Genomic DNA, 15120 nt, shown 5'->3' on the forward strand with positions numbered 1-15120 from the left:
TTAGAATAATTTTGATAATTTTTACTGAAAACACAGTGAAAAATATACCCAGGTCAGTATCTTAAATTCTCTAAGTTCAGTTAGTGCTTAAACAAGAAAGGCAGTTTGATGGATAATAAAACAAAGGCAGTTTGAAATAAACTGTTCAATAACACATTATGCTATGCATTTCAAACAGCTGAATTGGCTCAAATTGACACAGTAATGGTGCTTAGAAAGTAGATTGCAGTCAGTTGCCTCAGCTGTATAATGAAGATTCCAGTTCAGTAGGAAACTGTTACAAGAATGAACAAAATTATCTCATGCCAGTGTTGAGAAACAAAAATATTTTTTCATCACCATAATTTAAAAGCATGTAATGTTTCTGATGGTTGACTATTCCAAGCTATTGAGCAAATATGTTTAAAACAGGAAATTAAGTATTTTTTCTAATAAAGACAAGTAGCTTGAGCTATGACCAGAAATGTATTTAGGTTTTAATTTTCCATAATAACCTAGATCCTGCATAGATTAAGAATTGTGAAATAATGTGCACCAGTATGATTGATTGTCAAATTAATTTCTCCTTTTCTAGTCTAGATAAGCCCCCTTCCATCTGTCCAAAGAGCAGTGCCATATTGAACACATCCTTAGTGAAAGACCTGTACCTGCTGAAGCTGTCTTAATCCTTCCTGCTCTCACACAAACTGCCTGCAAAACCTGAGTCCTCCTCCCAAACTTGAACATCTTTCTCTTCATTGCCATTTCTGCCTTGTCAAGCACCCAGTTTCCCATTTCCCCCCTCAGGTGTGTGTTCTTGGGTCTGTTGGTTCTTGTGCTCCAGGGAATCCCTTGACATGAGGACCCTTTGCATCTCTCTAGTGGAAACTGGAGGGATGCAGCTGTGGGAGCCCATCTGCTTCCAACAGCTTAAGGGAAGGCTGCATGATAGAGTTCAGCCTCAGAAAATATCTTATGCTGTCTCTTTCCATCCAGTTTTGGTACTGAACATTTCCAACTCTGTTTATTTTCCCTGCTTCTCTCTTTCTCTCTCTCCTTTCTAATTAATAATGCAAACAAAGTATTGGGATTTTTCAAAATTAACAAATGGCAAATGAATGATTTGCCGTTTTGCTTAGGAAGTGTCTTTTGTTCTTTGGAACCTACCCTGCTTTGACTGTTCTCCACAAATATTGAAATATGTGCCATTGATCACATAACCCATTCTTCTGGCACTCCTTCCTAAACTTACACTGTGCCCATCTGTTTTGTAGCCCTCCTGGTTTTTGAGCTTTTCTATAATCTTTGCATCTTGACAGAGGTTTGGAGTTCAGACAAACTTTAGGATTAATGATTACTGTACAATCAACAATTATTTCCATCTATTTAGGCATTATTGATCTTGTACTTTAGTGAAATCTGTCAACTATTGTTACATTTTGTCTTCAGGAAAAATATTTTCCTTTAAGAGAAGCCACCTGCCTATTTGTTTGGCGGGGCAGACCAGCTGTGTTCATTTAGGACTTTTAAGCCTCACAGGCAGCTTTTGTGTTGCCCTGGACTCATGGCAGGTTTGGCAGATATGAATTTGGGTACAAACACACAGCCCCATAGCATGTGCTGCCTGTTCTTTCTTGCCTTAATCTCATTCTATTGACTGATATTTACACTCTGGGTTCTCGGGGTAAGTTATGAAATCCAAGCTATGGCAACACCTGAAAACAGACATAACAGAAACATGAGAGACCCTGGCTGTCCCTGTGGGAGCTGTTCTGCCCTAAGTTTTAACACACCAAATGACAGCCCATCCTTTATTTAGGAAATGTGTCTAACTCTGATGCCTGATAGGTTTGATTCCTTTACCAAGCCACTGCACGTTTCAAAACAACATGGGATCCTTGGGATTATATGGTTGGTCTTTCTATATGATACAGACTGATTGAGTTTGTACAGCCAGCCAGGTAACTTGGGAGGTTTCCTGAAATGTGAATGTGGGAGCTGATCTGCTGTGAGGGAATCAGGAGCAGGGCTGGAGGGGTAAGGGCTGGCAGGCATCAGCAGCTGTGCTGGCACCACACTGAGTGCATTTTACATACAAAGCACAGGTGTGCTCCAGAGTTATATCCTCAGGAAGATCTGTCAAGTATACTTTGTCCCTTGCTTCAGAAATAGTAATTTAAAGGCTTACTAACCATTATTTGAGTGAATGCAAATTTACAGCAAAATGCTGAGTAAATGTATATGAACCAAATGGTATAATGCCCTGAGTGGCAACCCCTAAAAAATTACTGCCATGCAGAGTCTTTCTGCATATTTTTCCCTTTAAGCTTTTGTAGAGAGATTACCAAATTCACCTGTAGGCCTCTAAAATGAGAACAGGAATGATCTCAGCCAATACATGTGCAGCAACATTTGTTGGTTACCTCAAAAAAAACCTTCCACACCTGTAGGTGCACAGTTTGTGGTAACTGGGAGCAGGATGGCCAAGCCTCATCCCCAATGGGCTCAGCTGTGAGCAGCAGGTGAGCAGCACTGACAGCAATGAGCCATGGAGTGCCCAGGGGCACTGACCAACCACCAAAGGGAGCAGAGGGCACACAGGTGCAATGCATCAACATGGGGGTATAAAAGGTTGGGCTAAAGAGCAAGGAGGGCAGATGCCTGTGGCCTTCTGATGTGGTATGGGTGAATGTTTAAAGCCTTCTGAAATTGTGTGCTGATACTCTGTGCGTCATGGCTGTCTCAACTGTGATATATGCTGTGACACTTCTCCCTTTCCTAGGAAAGTGGAGGTATCCAGCTCCTTCCCTTGGATGTATTGTTTCTTTTCCTACAATGTGAAATGCTAGACAGACCCTGTTTTCTGTAGTCTTAGAGTAATGTGATTCCTACACCAGGACAGTCCTGAGAGGGATTAAGGGGGTTCCCACTGCACTATATAAATTAGATCTTCTAAGCTGTTTGTTATATTTCAAAAAACCCATGATCACTAAAACCTTCACCTGCTGGATATCTAATTTTCCCCCATTCAATTTCTTTGGCTCCATTTCCCCTGCTAATTAAATTTTTCAGTCCTGATTTCTCTTGCTGCCTCTTCTGGCTGTTCACAACAATCCCTGAGAATGAGTTTAGGAGGAAACAGGGGCCTGCTTTCACAGCAGCTCATTTCACTGTTATTTACAACTCATTTGAGCATCCTATTCCACGTTTATAATACTAGCTGTACCTTTCAAGAGCATTAGCTGCCTGCATGAAGGTATAAGATGTTTTGTAGCCCCCTAAGTGACTAAGAGCTGACACACAGATGTGAACTTCTTTATTAGAAATAAGTGTTACAGAGCTTTTGAGATAGATTTGAAAGAAATTTCCACCTTTTCTGTTCATAAGATGGGATCCTGTAATGTTTCTTGCTTAGTGGGTTTTTGTTTCTCTTTTCCATCTAAACTCAGTTTTCCAACTGCATGTGCCTTCATTTTAAGGGAAGGAATGCTCTAAGCTGTTCTGGGCACCCTGTGTTTTGGAACTGAATTCCATTGTTGCTCCAGATATTTTTTGGATTCAAAGGAGTCCAAAGCACTGGAGCAGAATCATCACTGTGACAGTCCTTTCACACTTCAGTGGCTCAGGTCCCCACTAAGCCAGTGTGGCGTCTCTGTCTGTTGTCAAAAAAAGGGGGTGACAGTGTTGTCATTTTGCACAGCATCAGCCAAAGCCAGGGCCTGAGAAAGAGGAACAGCAAACTTTCTGCTGATATGATCTGTAGAAATGACAGTTCCATTTACCCTTTCCCATCTCAGTCTGCTCCTAGACCCACTTACACTGTCACATCCAGGCCTCTGCTCCTTCAGCCTGCTCTGAATGTTCTTACCCTTGGCATTCCTGTTGCCCCATCTCTGGTGAGTGCCTTAGAGATCTGATCTTACCAATTCTATTATAATTCCTCACTTTGTGGGCTCACAGACGTTCCCTCTGCATCCAGGATGTGGATTTTTTTTTTTTCCTTCCTGGATCAAATCCTACCTCTCATCCCATCCATCCCCACTGTTAATCCCAGCTATATGGCTGTCACCTTTTTTCTCTTGAAATGAGGTAGATCTTGTCTTTTCAATGCAGATCTGCTCTGTGCCTGTGTGACTGTTCTTCCTCTCCTGGCTCATCCCCATGCTCTACCCACTCTTCTCACCTTTGCTTCTCTTCCTACTTGCACCATCATTTTTGCTCCACCCTGCCTCCTACATTTGCTTATTCTTCCCAGGCATTTTTACTCTTTTTCAGATCCCTCTCAAGCCCACTCACTTTGTGTTGATAGCTTGTGCTCCCAGGATAGAACTTTCTTCCCTCCTCCTCATATGCCCTTCCTCAGCCCATACTTCAGAATATCAGCTTCTCTGTGATTCATTCTTCATATAGCATTTATCTTCTTTCACTTGATTCCTCACTTCCCCTCTCCACCTCCTTCAACTGGCAAACAAAATTTTCTGCTTGCCATTAAACATGACTTTAGATGTTGAACACTGGATTAAGGCCAAACAAGCAGCATTCAAGCATCCTTTTGTAGAAAATCTCATCATCAGCACCATAAAAAAATATATACTTAAGGATTTAGACAAGAAATTGTTGGAGATGTACAATTGCCTGCACAGCAGCTGCTGCAGCTCTGGCAGGCTCCTTGGCATAATTCACAAGCTGCAATGTAGACATAAGGTGCCTGGGCTGCTCCTGTTGTCATTATTACTGCTGCTGCTTTTCACCTGTGTACTCTTCTCTGCAGCTGTCATTCGCCAGGACTGAAGAACATGTCCCTCTCCATTTGCTCATGTTTTTTGCTGATGTTGCAACATGACAAATCCAGGAGGCAGCAAATGCAGCAGGAGTGGGAATTTGGATATATTAAGTTGCTGCTTTAGGAGGATTCCTGCCTAAGAGCTTTGTGGTCTAGACTGTGGTCACTGTGTCTGCACGAACACAGACCTGGCTGCCATGGGCTGTGTATCCACAGCTGCTCTGGGACATGGAGCTCACACAAACCCAGCATTTACTCACATGCTCCTCCCTTTCTCTGATAAGGATATCTCAGATATCTCACTTCATACTAGAGTGGCTTTACTGCCTGTGCTGCTTCTCCTCCCATTCTTATGGCAGCAGGAGCATCTGTTTCAGGTGAAGAATGACAAAATGTGCTTCCTAGGCTCATTGGAATCAACAGCTTTGTTGTGGTTTTCTCCCACCAGTACTCCTGGGTTGTTTGACCTTCCCTTTAGTAATAGGGAGCTGTTTCTTGGCCACTGACCTCATATGACCCACAGAAAAGGAGGGTGGCCCCTTCCAAGGAGTTGGCTGAAGTGTGTCTGACAATGAGTCACATGCAGCTTTTTTATCCCCTGGGAACCAGGAGATAAGGCTGCTCCTATCCTAGTGTAGACCTTGCACTCCTCTTCCTGCTGCTCTCAGGACCCTTCTGCTTTGGTAAAATTGCTTTCTCAAGCCACAGCAGAACAGAGCAGAGCCCCAGTCTTCTATTTCAGCAGGGCTTCCCTTCTCTCACTGCATGTGGGTGGTGCTGAGGTCTATTTAGAATCACTAACACTGGTAAATAAAGTGAATAAAATAAGTACCGTCAGTTCTTCCCACCAAAACACATGAACAGGGTAAATTAATCAGCAATTCTTCTTTGTCAAAAGGGAATAAAACAAGTTCATGGCCAAGTGACCCTCATTTATGAGAGAATTCCTGACAGGCCCAGTGCAATTGGATCTTGCTGCAGCTTAGGGGATAGGATGCTTCTGTTTAATGCAGTCCAAGTTTTATCAAAAATATCAAGGCCTGACTCATCTGTGAAAGCAACCATTTTTTAGACTTGAAAAGTATATGTCTGTAGTTAACAAAGCTGCCTAATTACATCTTCCTCAAGAAAAAGAAATCATTTTCCAGTACAAACCAGTACATTCAGACTCTGGCACTATTTCCAAATGGTCCTGTTTGAAGTACAGAAAATGCTGGGATTTTGAGACATTGTCTGTACAGAGAGAAAAGGAAATGTCCTAATGAGATATACAAAGCAGCATGGTCTCTGGAATAGGGCACCAGATTGGGATTCAGGAAACCTGGGTTGTTATCACATCCCTGCTATTGCTTCTTGCCTTAGTGTGCTTTAGATTCCCTGCTGGCCATCTGTTTGTTACTCAGAGCAATGTACCCAGCCTTCCTGTACCCACTTAGCCTGAGAAATTTGGTGTTGTTCCACCTCTTGCTGTGCCTGATTCCTTCCTCTCTTCCCCTGACCCAGCACAGGGGATGAGTGTCACTCCTTCACCAGCCCTCACTCAAAGGCTCCTTCCCTCCCCTGGTGGCTGTGCTCTTGGCCTGGCACAGCTGGCACTCACTGTCACAGCTTTGTCACTGCTGGATGTGTCCAGCTGTCCAGAGCTGCTCAGGCACAGGCTTAGCCTCTGTTCCTGGCCCTGACAATGTGACATGGAGCACCATTGGCTGCTGGCCTTGCATCCTCACTGCCTGTACCATCCTTTCCTCCCTAGCTGGATCTGGGGACTGTGGGAAATGGAGCAAAACCCCTTTTATCCCCCTTGTCCACAAGCAGTAAAAGCAGTAGTGGTCACTGTCCCTTCTGCAGCCAAGTGGAGAAGTTACCAAGAGAAAGTTCTGATTCACTTATGTCATGTGCTTTTCCATAGAAAGAGCAGAAAGGAACTCAACATTAACACTGAGCATTTACATTTAACAAGTGAACATTTACATTGAACTTTGTGTTACTGTCATGGCTGTAGGAACCTGTGCTCACTCTGAATTAATTCTGTTGTTTGTAGTTTGAAATGAGGTCAAGATCACCTCAGTTCTCATTACTGTTAGCACAGCATCTACCCCTAAATGTAAATGTATCTGGTAAAGCTCTTTTCCACCATCAACTTTGGACATTTTTCCCTAACTGTTAAGTCTGCCAATAAGTCTCCACAGTCCAGGGACTCCTGCTGTGATATGTGAATGAATCAGAGGCTGCTGGAATGAGGAATGGGGGCAAAGACACTGGAGAGATAGCTATTATTTAAAGGTAATTGAGTGGAATGGGCAAAGGAACAAGCTGAAGAAAAATAGAAACCCCTCAGGATATCCACGCTCTGCCTTCTCTTCCGCAGATGCGTCCCAGGTTCTTCACTGAGTAAGTCTGCTTTTCTGCTTCTCTCAAAACAGAGCCTAAAACATGCACTTTTTCCTTCTAGTGCAAAACTCTGTGCTTTTGTCCATTCTAATGTGAGAAAGGCTGAGAACTGGTCCTTTTGGGTCCTCTTCCTAAGCCTGTGCTGCATATTATGTATGTTTTCTGGTAAGGAAAGCTGAATGGGAAATTCTGAATCTTGGTTCCTTAGGAAGTTAAACATCTCACTGCACACAGGCCCTGAAGAGCACTTTTAGTGAGAAGCAGAGAACTTTCACTGCATCATAATGTGTACAAGTGGGAATGTAGATATCTACTTTTAGCTCTCCTGAATTTAGCTATTTAGCTGAGGAATTGACCTATTAATCAGAATTAAGTCATTTATTTAATAATTTTAAATCCTTCTAAGACTTGTATTCTGCACTGTACAAGTTAATTCCCATTTCCCTTGTCCCCCCTCCCTCATTCATTGTCACTAGCACATTCTCTCTTTTTTGCCTGCAGCAGCAGAACTTGGGTTGAGGTGAGACTGGGCTGCTTAGGTGAACACTAGGTCTTGCTTTAATTGCACAGGCAAAACTGGAGGACTTTGCTACCAGCTGGCTTCTGCGGAGAAAGATGTAAAATGCAGAAGATACAATAAATGGACTGCTAAAATCATCAGCCTGTATGTCACAATTAGGAAGCAGAGAAAGCAAAGAAGATTTTGCATGTTCCCAGGAGTTACTGTCAGGTCTTTGGTTACAGACAGGTTTCATTTGTGAATCTGTAAATGATTCACCTAAATCTTGAGTGTGATGTTTCTCTGTTGTGCATTACATCTGTGATATGTAAAATATAATGTGTTGCAAAATGAATGGTTTAGAAACCTTCAGGCCATTTGGGGATTGTGTGGTTGCAGGGTGTTTTGTAATTCTGGAAGCATTATTTTTTCATTTAATTTTAATATATTCATAAACATTTGTTCTGCCATCGAGGAGAATATAGTGGGTATTCTCTTCCAGCGTCATTTGGGATATGTAAGGGAAAGGAAGGTGACAGTTTTTGTTGGACTGATAATCTTTTCATGGATCCTCACCTAAGAATGATATGAAGTGTCACCATTAAGTGGGCAGGATCTGGAGTTTGAAGGTTTCTGGATCAGAGTCAAAATGCGAAGTATTTTCTGATCCAGACATTGTTTGAGAGTAAGCTATTTCATTGATCCTGAGTGTCTGTTTTCTGCCCATGAAGGTTACAGCAGAGCTGGATGCTTGGAATGAAGATCTGCTGAGGCAAATGAATGATTTCAACACTGAGGATCTCACTCTGGCTGAGCAGCGATTGCAGCGTCACACCGAGCGGAAACTGGCCATGAACAACATGACCTTTGAAGTCATCCAGCAAGGGCAAGACTTGCACCAGTACATCATGGAGGTCCAGGCTTCAGGTGAGAACAATTTGATCTCTATTTTACATGAAAAAAAACCAAACAAAAAACCAAGAAAAAGCCCAAACCCCCCAAAATGCGTAGCAAGCCAAAATACCACATTACATATCAAATAAGCTTTTAACATAAGTATAGGCAATACCTGTCTCTCCACTCCCAGAAATGTTCCACAAGTTTTGAGAATTCTGATTCAGAATTTTATGTAAAAACCTGGTGTTTCTTTGAGATTGAAACTCATTGAGGAAGTGAAGCTGAATTTCAAGTTTCATTCAGAAAGTTTCACAGCTGCAGGATGGAGTGTGTGATTGACTCCAAACTGGATGGAGAGGGGAGGGCAAGACAAGTTTCTTGTCCTTGCTCCAGCTCAGAAACAAGCACTGCAGTCAAGAGCTCCAGATCCTTGAGCTGGGCAGTCAGACCTCAGGTCTGGATGCAGTCTAGTGGTTCTAGACTCCTAAGCTTGTTAATCTTATTGCAAATTGACTTTAGTGAGAGTCAAACTGACCAGATGGGCTGGCTTCATTCTCTGCAAACTCAAGTACCTTTTCCCTGTTCCCCATTTCAGGGTGCAGACGTGCCCAAGGGAAAGAGAGGGAGAGTAAGGGGAGAAAGAATTGTTATCCAAGATTCCTCTGGAAAAGAATCCAAATATGAGAGCCTTGAAACCAGTAATGAAATGGATCTCTTGTTTCCAGCTTCCAGCCAGTTCTACGTGGAATTGTTTTGTGTAAAAGGGGATTATGATAAACCATACTGGAATTCTCCTTTTCACAGTGCAGTTAAGGGTAGCAGCTTGGGTGTAAAAAAGCCCTTTGAGATGTGTTCTTAAATGAAAGTTTATATTCATTTTGGTAGGGAGTCTGTCTGATTTTACTCTTCTTCTCAGCATAAGAGAATTTCTAATACATCCTAAGAGTCAAACTTTTTGTTTCTTTGGATTTTGCATCTGGAAAAGGAATATCATAATTCAGATTAATCACTGCATAAAGCCCAGAAGTGAATGTTACTTATATAGTGCTTTAACCTTCTAAAATGTTTGGAAAGATTGCAAAGCAAGAGCAGTTCCTGTTCTTTCCCTCGTTTGAAATAAAAAGGATTTTATGGTGTTATTCTTTGGCAAACATTTTACCTCTAGGCACCTACCTTCAGAACAATCTGGCAGTATCCGGCCTGATTTGGCAGGCTGCACTCAACAGAGGCTTGAGGACTGCTTCAGGAGGATGTTGCGAACTAGATAATCTGGTGCATTCTGTGAGCCTCTCTGAGATCTGCCCACACGATGCCTGGCCCTGTGCTTCAGCCTCCCTGATTTCTGAGTTAAACTCCTCCTAAAACATTGGTTAAGATATTTGTGCTCTTTTGTCTGTTTGCGTTTTTCATCCTGAAGGAATCCATGGGAGGTAAAGAATATGATGCAGAACAGAGCACAGTCGGGAGCCTCAGTGGCTGAGTTTTAGAAAATAAAAAATAAGTTCTGTGTTTGTCAAGAAGTTAGAAACAACTTCTTTTGGATTGCTGACAAAAGGTTAGCAACTCAATGAATTGACTTGTAAAATGTTTTTGTAAGATTCTCTGAGGCCACTTTCTATGAAGCTTACCTAATAAAAATCCACTGCTCTCAAAATCAGGGAAGCAGAAGTCCTATGGGGATGTAGAGTAACTGCAGTAAATCAAAGGTAATGGCCATGTCTAGTATACATGGAATGCTAAATGCTGGGAGAATGGAAAAATAAGGGAGAAAGGTAGTACTTGGGAGCCTACTGCTTCTTACTTCAGAAAGAACAGTTATCCTTAATAAAAAAGTGAATGAATTTTACTCCCTCTTGCTGAATCCTTTATCATAGCTATTCAAGGTATGGGGTAGGGGATGATTGTTCTTACCTGCCAGAGCTGAAAACTTGCAAAGGTTCTGGGAAATCAGCTGCTATTGCTGCTTCCTATTGTACACTGTCACCACTGCTATAATCAAAACCCAGCTGTAGCTACAGAAGATAGAGCCAGAAAAAATGTGATTTTCCAGAGCCATTCTACCTAACCAGCCACCCTTAATTGACCAAGTTTCTTAGCTTCCCTATACTCTCTTTGAGCTTTATTCTTTTCAACATGCCACACAGGAGACTGACTTGGTTTTGATCACTCTCTCGTTTGTCTTGGAGGTTTTTAAGCCAGCAAGTCTGTCAGATAAAATTACATCCATGTGCTGCCATTTATGATGGCTTTTTCACTTGGAAGTCTTGAGGTAGAAAAAGAAGGTTTTGGACATTCAGCCATGATTTTTGCATGTCTGATGCAGACTTGAAGCACTGACCCTTAGTAAGCTGTGGAGTGTCTGGCAATCCCTGTGAACATTCTTATGTTGTTACAATAAATCCAGGGGTTCTGTGATGCACCAGGTCAGAGTCTGTGGATATTGAGGGCATCCACACAATCAGGCTTCTCTGCATGCCCAGTATTTCCAAAGTCCCATCCAGCTCAGGGTTGTGTTCCTGTGATTCCTTCCAGTGCTCCAGCATGTGCAAGTGAGCCTGGATTAGACTGTTTTCTCCATCAGAATAATTATTTTTAAAGAAATGTTTGGTTTTTTTAGGGAATAGGTAAGATCTGGAAGTCAGGTTGCATTTCCTGAAATTTTGCAGTACTTGCAGATTGTCACTAAAATCTGTGTCAATCAGGAAACATATTTGTATGTAGAGACTATAATAGTAATATTCTCACAAGACTGGAGTTTCTAATGAGCCAGCCCTTTTTGTTTCAAGGAACCTATCTGCTATTTTTCCTGTTTGATTTTAGCTCTACTGCTGATAGCAAAGCTAAATATGTGGGTAAATACTCTCAGAAATACTTATTGATTTTTCTGGATGCCTAACTCAATACATTGAAGGAGCCTGGTGTTTCCAAAAGTGACAACCTGGACACTTCTGAGAAATCCATTTCCCACAGAAAGTTTAGGATAATTATTCAGGAGTAATTAAGCACTTAGGCCCAAGCTGTGGTGTTAACATGCTCAGGTAATTTATTAGCATATGCACCTTAGTTAGTCTGATTTTAGGCATTAAAAGCAGTTACACTCTAATCACTGGTTAATTGATTGTGCAAATTTATTTGATTAATAAAGTCCATTTGCATTGTCAATATCATTGTCATAATGAGCCCCCAGCTGGGGGTCTCTAATGGTTTACAGAGCTCCTTTTATTATCTTAGACAAATTGCTTCTAAGTCAAACCTAAAATACACTGTAGAGCAGAAGTTGAGGATATTTATTCAGTACCTGCCTGATGATATGCGTAAGATTCAAAGTCCTTTTGCTTCCTGGTCATCAAGCTAACATTGTTCACCTCTTTTCCCAGTGTTGCATTGCTTAAAAGGGAAGCAGAAATCCATTTCATTTGCTTTGTGATGTCCTTTATAGTTAATTATAACTGTAGTTTATATTGCTAAGAAGAGAATATAAACTCTGCTATCACAGGCTCTTAATATTTCAGCATAAAGCAGATTTATAGCAGTTTCAGAACAGTTTTGTACGGGTTAAAAAGCAATACCCCTCCCTAGACTGAATTCTATCTCACATTGCCAGCAGTTCAGGTGTCACTAATGTATGTTTTGTAGGATGCCAGTTAGTGTGGCTCAGTACTCTTACCTGTAGTATTTTTTAAAAACATTTTCAATTCAATATCACTCACTTGACATCTGCTGCACTGTTTGAGGCAGAAGAAGAAAATGGCAACCAAGTTCATTTTATCAGAAAGTCAGCTGGGCTTTTCTAGCTGTCAAAACACAATGTAAAGATAATATGTATGAAATTATTCAGGAAACAAGGCTCTCTGTTTTGCCAACCAATACTTGAGAAGAAAAAGCGCTCTCACCGCATGTGCTGGCACCGCAGAATAAATCTGTGTGACATGCGACAAGCAGGAAAGGGCAGATCATTCATCATGGGGAGCACACACTGCCCTTGGATAGCATCCCAGGCAGTTCCCTGGTTGCTGCTGATGAGTTAGCACCATCAGAGCTGCACCAGCTGAGCGTGCGGGAGGCAAAGCTGTGCATTTAATATCCAATAGGTGTGGTGAAGTCGAGCATACAAAAAGCCATCATGTCCTCAGAATACAGAACCATATGCAGGCTAATTGCAGCAACAATGCCTGGTGTCTGGCAATTGAGAAGAACTTCACTCCCAAGAATAGAAACATATATTAAATTTCCGGTTTTAAATGGGAAGCCAGGGGCCATTCCACTGTATTTGGTAATGAAGGAACTGTTTTGTTTTGGCTGGGAAAGAGAATAAGCCAATCATTTGCATTCCCATGTGCTTTTTCTGATAAAACCAGAAACCAGGAAAAGGGATAGGGTTAGTAATAAGGTCGTATTTATTTTGTGTGCTGCACTGTGTAGATACTGCTGAATGAAAGTCATGAGTCTCTGAGGAGGATAAAGAGGGAGGTAAAGACAACTTTCTAAATGATTTTCAAAATATGTCCAAGACTTTTTTTCAGCAACTTCTAATTAACACATTTCTTTTTAAATCCTAAATTATTCTGTTAAATCAAATGGCTTTGGAGGAAAGTGCGGTGTTTTCTCAGCATTACTGCAATCATAATATTTTTATGTGAGGTTCCTTATCCTTCCTGCTTTGAGGCCAATGGCAAAATTCCAGTAGACCTTCATAAGGGAAGGGTCTTTATTAGTTTGCAATCCCAGGGACTGCAGTACCATGGGATGATATCATATTTCCTCCAGGCCAAACCTTCCAGTTGCACTGGTGGCGAACACAGCATCCCAATCACATCAGTGGCACCCAGAAGGAAGGTGTGAAGCTCTGCACTGTATTTCAAGTAAACACTGCACACAAGGCTCACAATGTCAGAAAAAACATTCAGGAGGTAGGAAGGGCTTCAGGAAGTCTCTATTTCAATCTCCTGATCAAGTCAGGGCCATGAAATCAGACCAGGCCTTTGAGGGGTTAGGAAGTTCACATAGGATGCAAGGGCGGGAGATGTGGTACTAAGACACCCTTTCTGTCTGCTGTGTGAGGATTGGACAAAAGTCAGTCTGTGGAAAAATTCTGGATGAAATAAAGTCTCATTTAAACTAATTCATTGTTGATGATCCTCTACAAGCATCCAGATAGAAAAAGTTTTTCTCTATGGAGCTCCCTGCACTACTGTAGATCTCTTTGACTTTTGTATTTTCTTCCTTATCTCTTTTTTCTTCTAGTTTTTTCTTCTTTTTTTAACATGCATTTCTAAAGTATAAGTTAATTAATTATCCTAAAAACCTGAGGATTTTTCTGTCTTTTTAAAAATTTTATGTCCATGCAAGTTTTTGAGCAAGACTGTGCTTAAGTCAGTCTGACTGGCCAGATGCTGATGAGTCAGATGAGCAATGACCACCAGAGAAACACCACTTTGTAGAAAAATGTAGTGATGAAGATAAGGGAGCTGTGAAAGCCAAATATTACATGTGAGAAAGTTAAGTGAGAAAGAATTACTCAGACACTTGCAAATCAAAGTGTTAAATGGCAAAAAATTTGAAGTTTGCAGTTATGCAACATTGAAATTTCAAGTAAGTGCAATAATCTCTCTCTCTCTCTGAATGTTACAGGCATTGAGCTGATCTGTGAAAAAGACATTGATCTTGCAACCCAGGTTCAAGAACTGCTGGAATTCCTTCACGAGAAGCAGCATGAGCTGGAGCTGAATGCTGACCAAACTCACAAGAGGTTGGAGCAATGCCTGCAGCTCCGGCACCTCCAGGCTGAGGTCAAGCAGGTGAGAGTTTTGACCGCACATGAGGGGCTCGAAGGGTTTTCAGCCATTGCATACATTCACACTGCTAGGCCACTGTCTGACAAGGGACAAACCTTTAGGGGGGCAGTCTAAATCCCCCTTTCCTTAACAGTAGTTGATTTACTGACAGGTTACAGAATGGCCCCTTGCGAATAAGAAGGGGCTCTGCTCTCCCATGTTTTTGTTTTCATGAGTAGCTATGTAAATTCTGTGCAAAACTGACCATGTAGCTTCTCAGCTGGAGAAATGGCCTCAGACTCTAAGTGTTCTGGGAATATAATTATTTGATTTGTGACCCAGATTTAAGCTGAGTTGGAAAACAGGCCCAAAGCAAAGGAAACTGAGCTGTGAGGCCTAAGTATGACATTATGGTAGTTTCACCTTTTCATTTATTGTTACACATCTGCTGTCTTGCAGGAATCTTTAACATCTTCTGGTGATTTAAAAAAATCTGTCAATGGTCTCTAGATCCCAGGACTTGTTTAGACTACTTAGTATTATTACATTGCCTTTCTTTCACATTTCATCCTGGCATAGGCAGTCATGTTCTGCCTCCCTTGGTTTTCCCTGATATTTAATTTGGATGCCTCATGTTTCTTTGTTTTCCTTTGCTGCACAGGATAACATTACACTTCCTGCTTCCTAGCCCATAGGTGGCTTCACACTCTAGTTTATGTCTGTCTTTTTATTGAAAGTTCTTGATTTCATCAGGAAAACCAAGAATGTTTTTCGAGACATCTGGAATATTCAGTTTT

At 41.6% G+C, this 15120-nt stretch overlaps 1 protein-coding gene across 8 annotated transcripts in view; it reads left to right on the forward strand.

Annotated features, from left to right (window-relative positions):
- Window positions 1-15120, forward strand: part of KALRN (kalirin RhoGEF kinase) — a 459777-nt gene that overhangs the window by 288915 nt on the left and 155742 nt on the right. For all 8 annotated transcript variants that reach the window (XM_054277949.1, XM_054277952.1, XM_054277950.1 and 5 more), the window contains exons 14-15: window positions 8384-8579; window positions 14181-14347. In XM_054277949.1, coding sequence (XP_054133924.1) covers window positions 8384-8579; window positions 14181-14347 — 363 coding nt within the window. The remainder of the gene's footprint in view (window positions 1-8383; window positions 8580-14180; window positions 14348-15120) is intronic.

The sequence above is a fragment of the Melozone crissalis genome, unplaced genomic scaffold (assembly GCF_028551555.1).
Source record: "Melozone crissalis strain CALT ecotype California unplaced genomic scaffold, PUWL_Pcris_2 ptg000023l_1, whole genome shotgun sequence".
Taxonomy (NCBI): domain Eukaryota; kingdom Metazoa; phylum Chordata; class Aves; order Passeriformes; family Passerellidae; genus Melozone; species Melozone crissalis.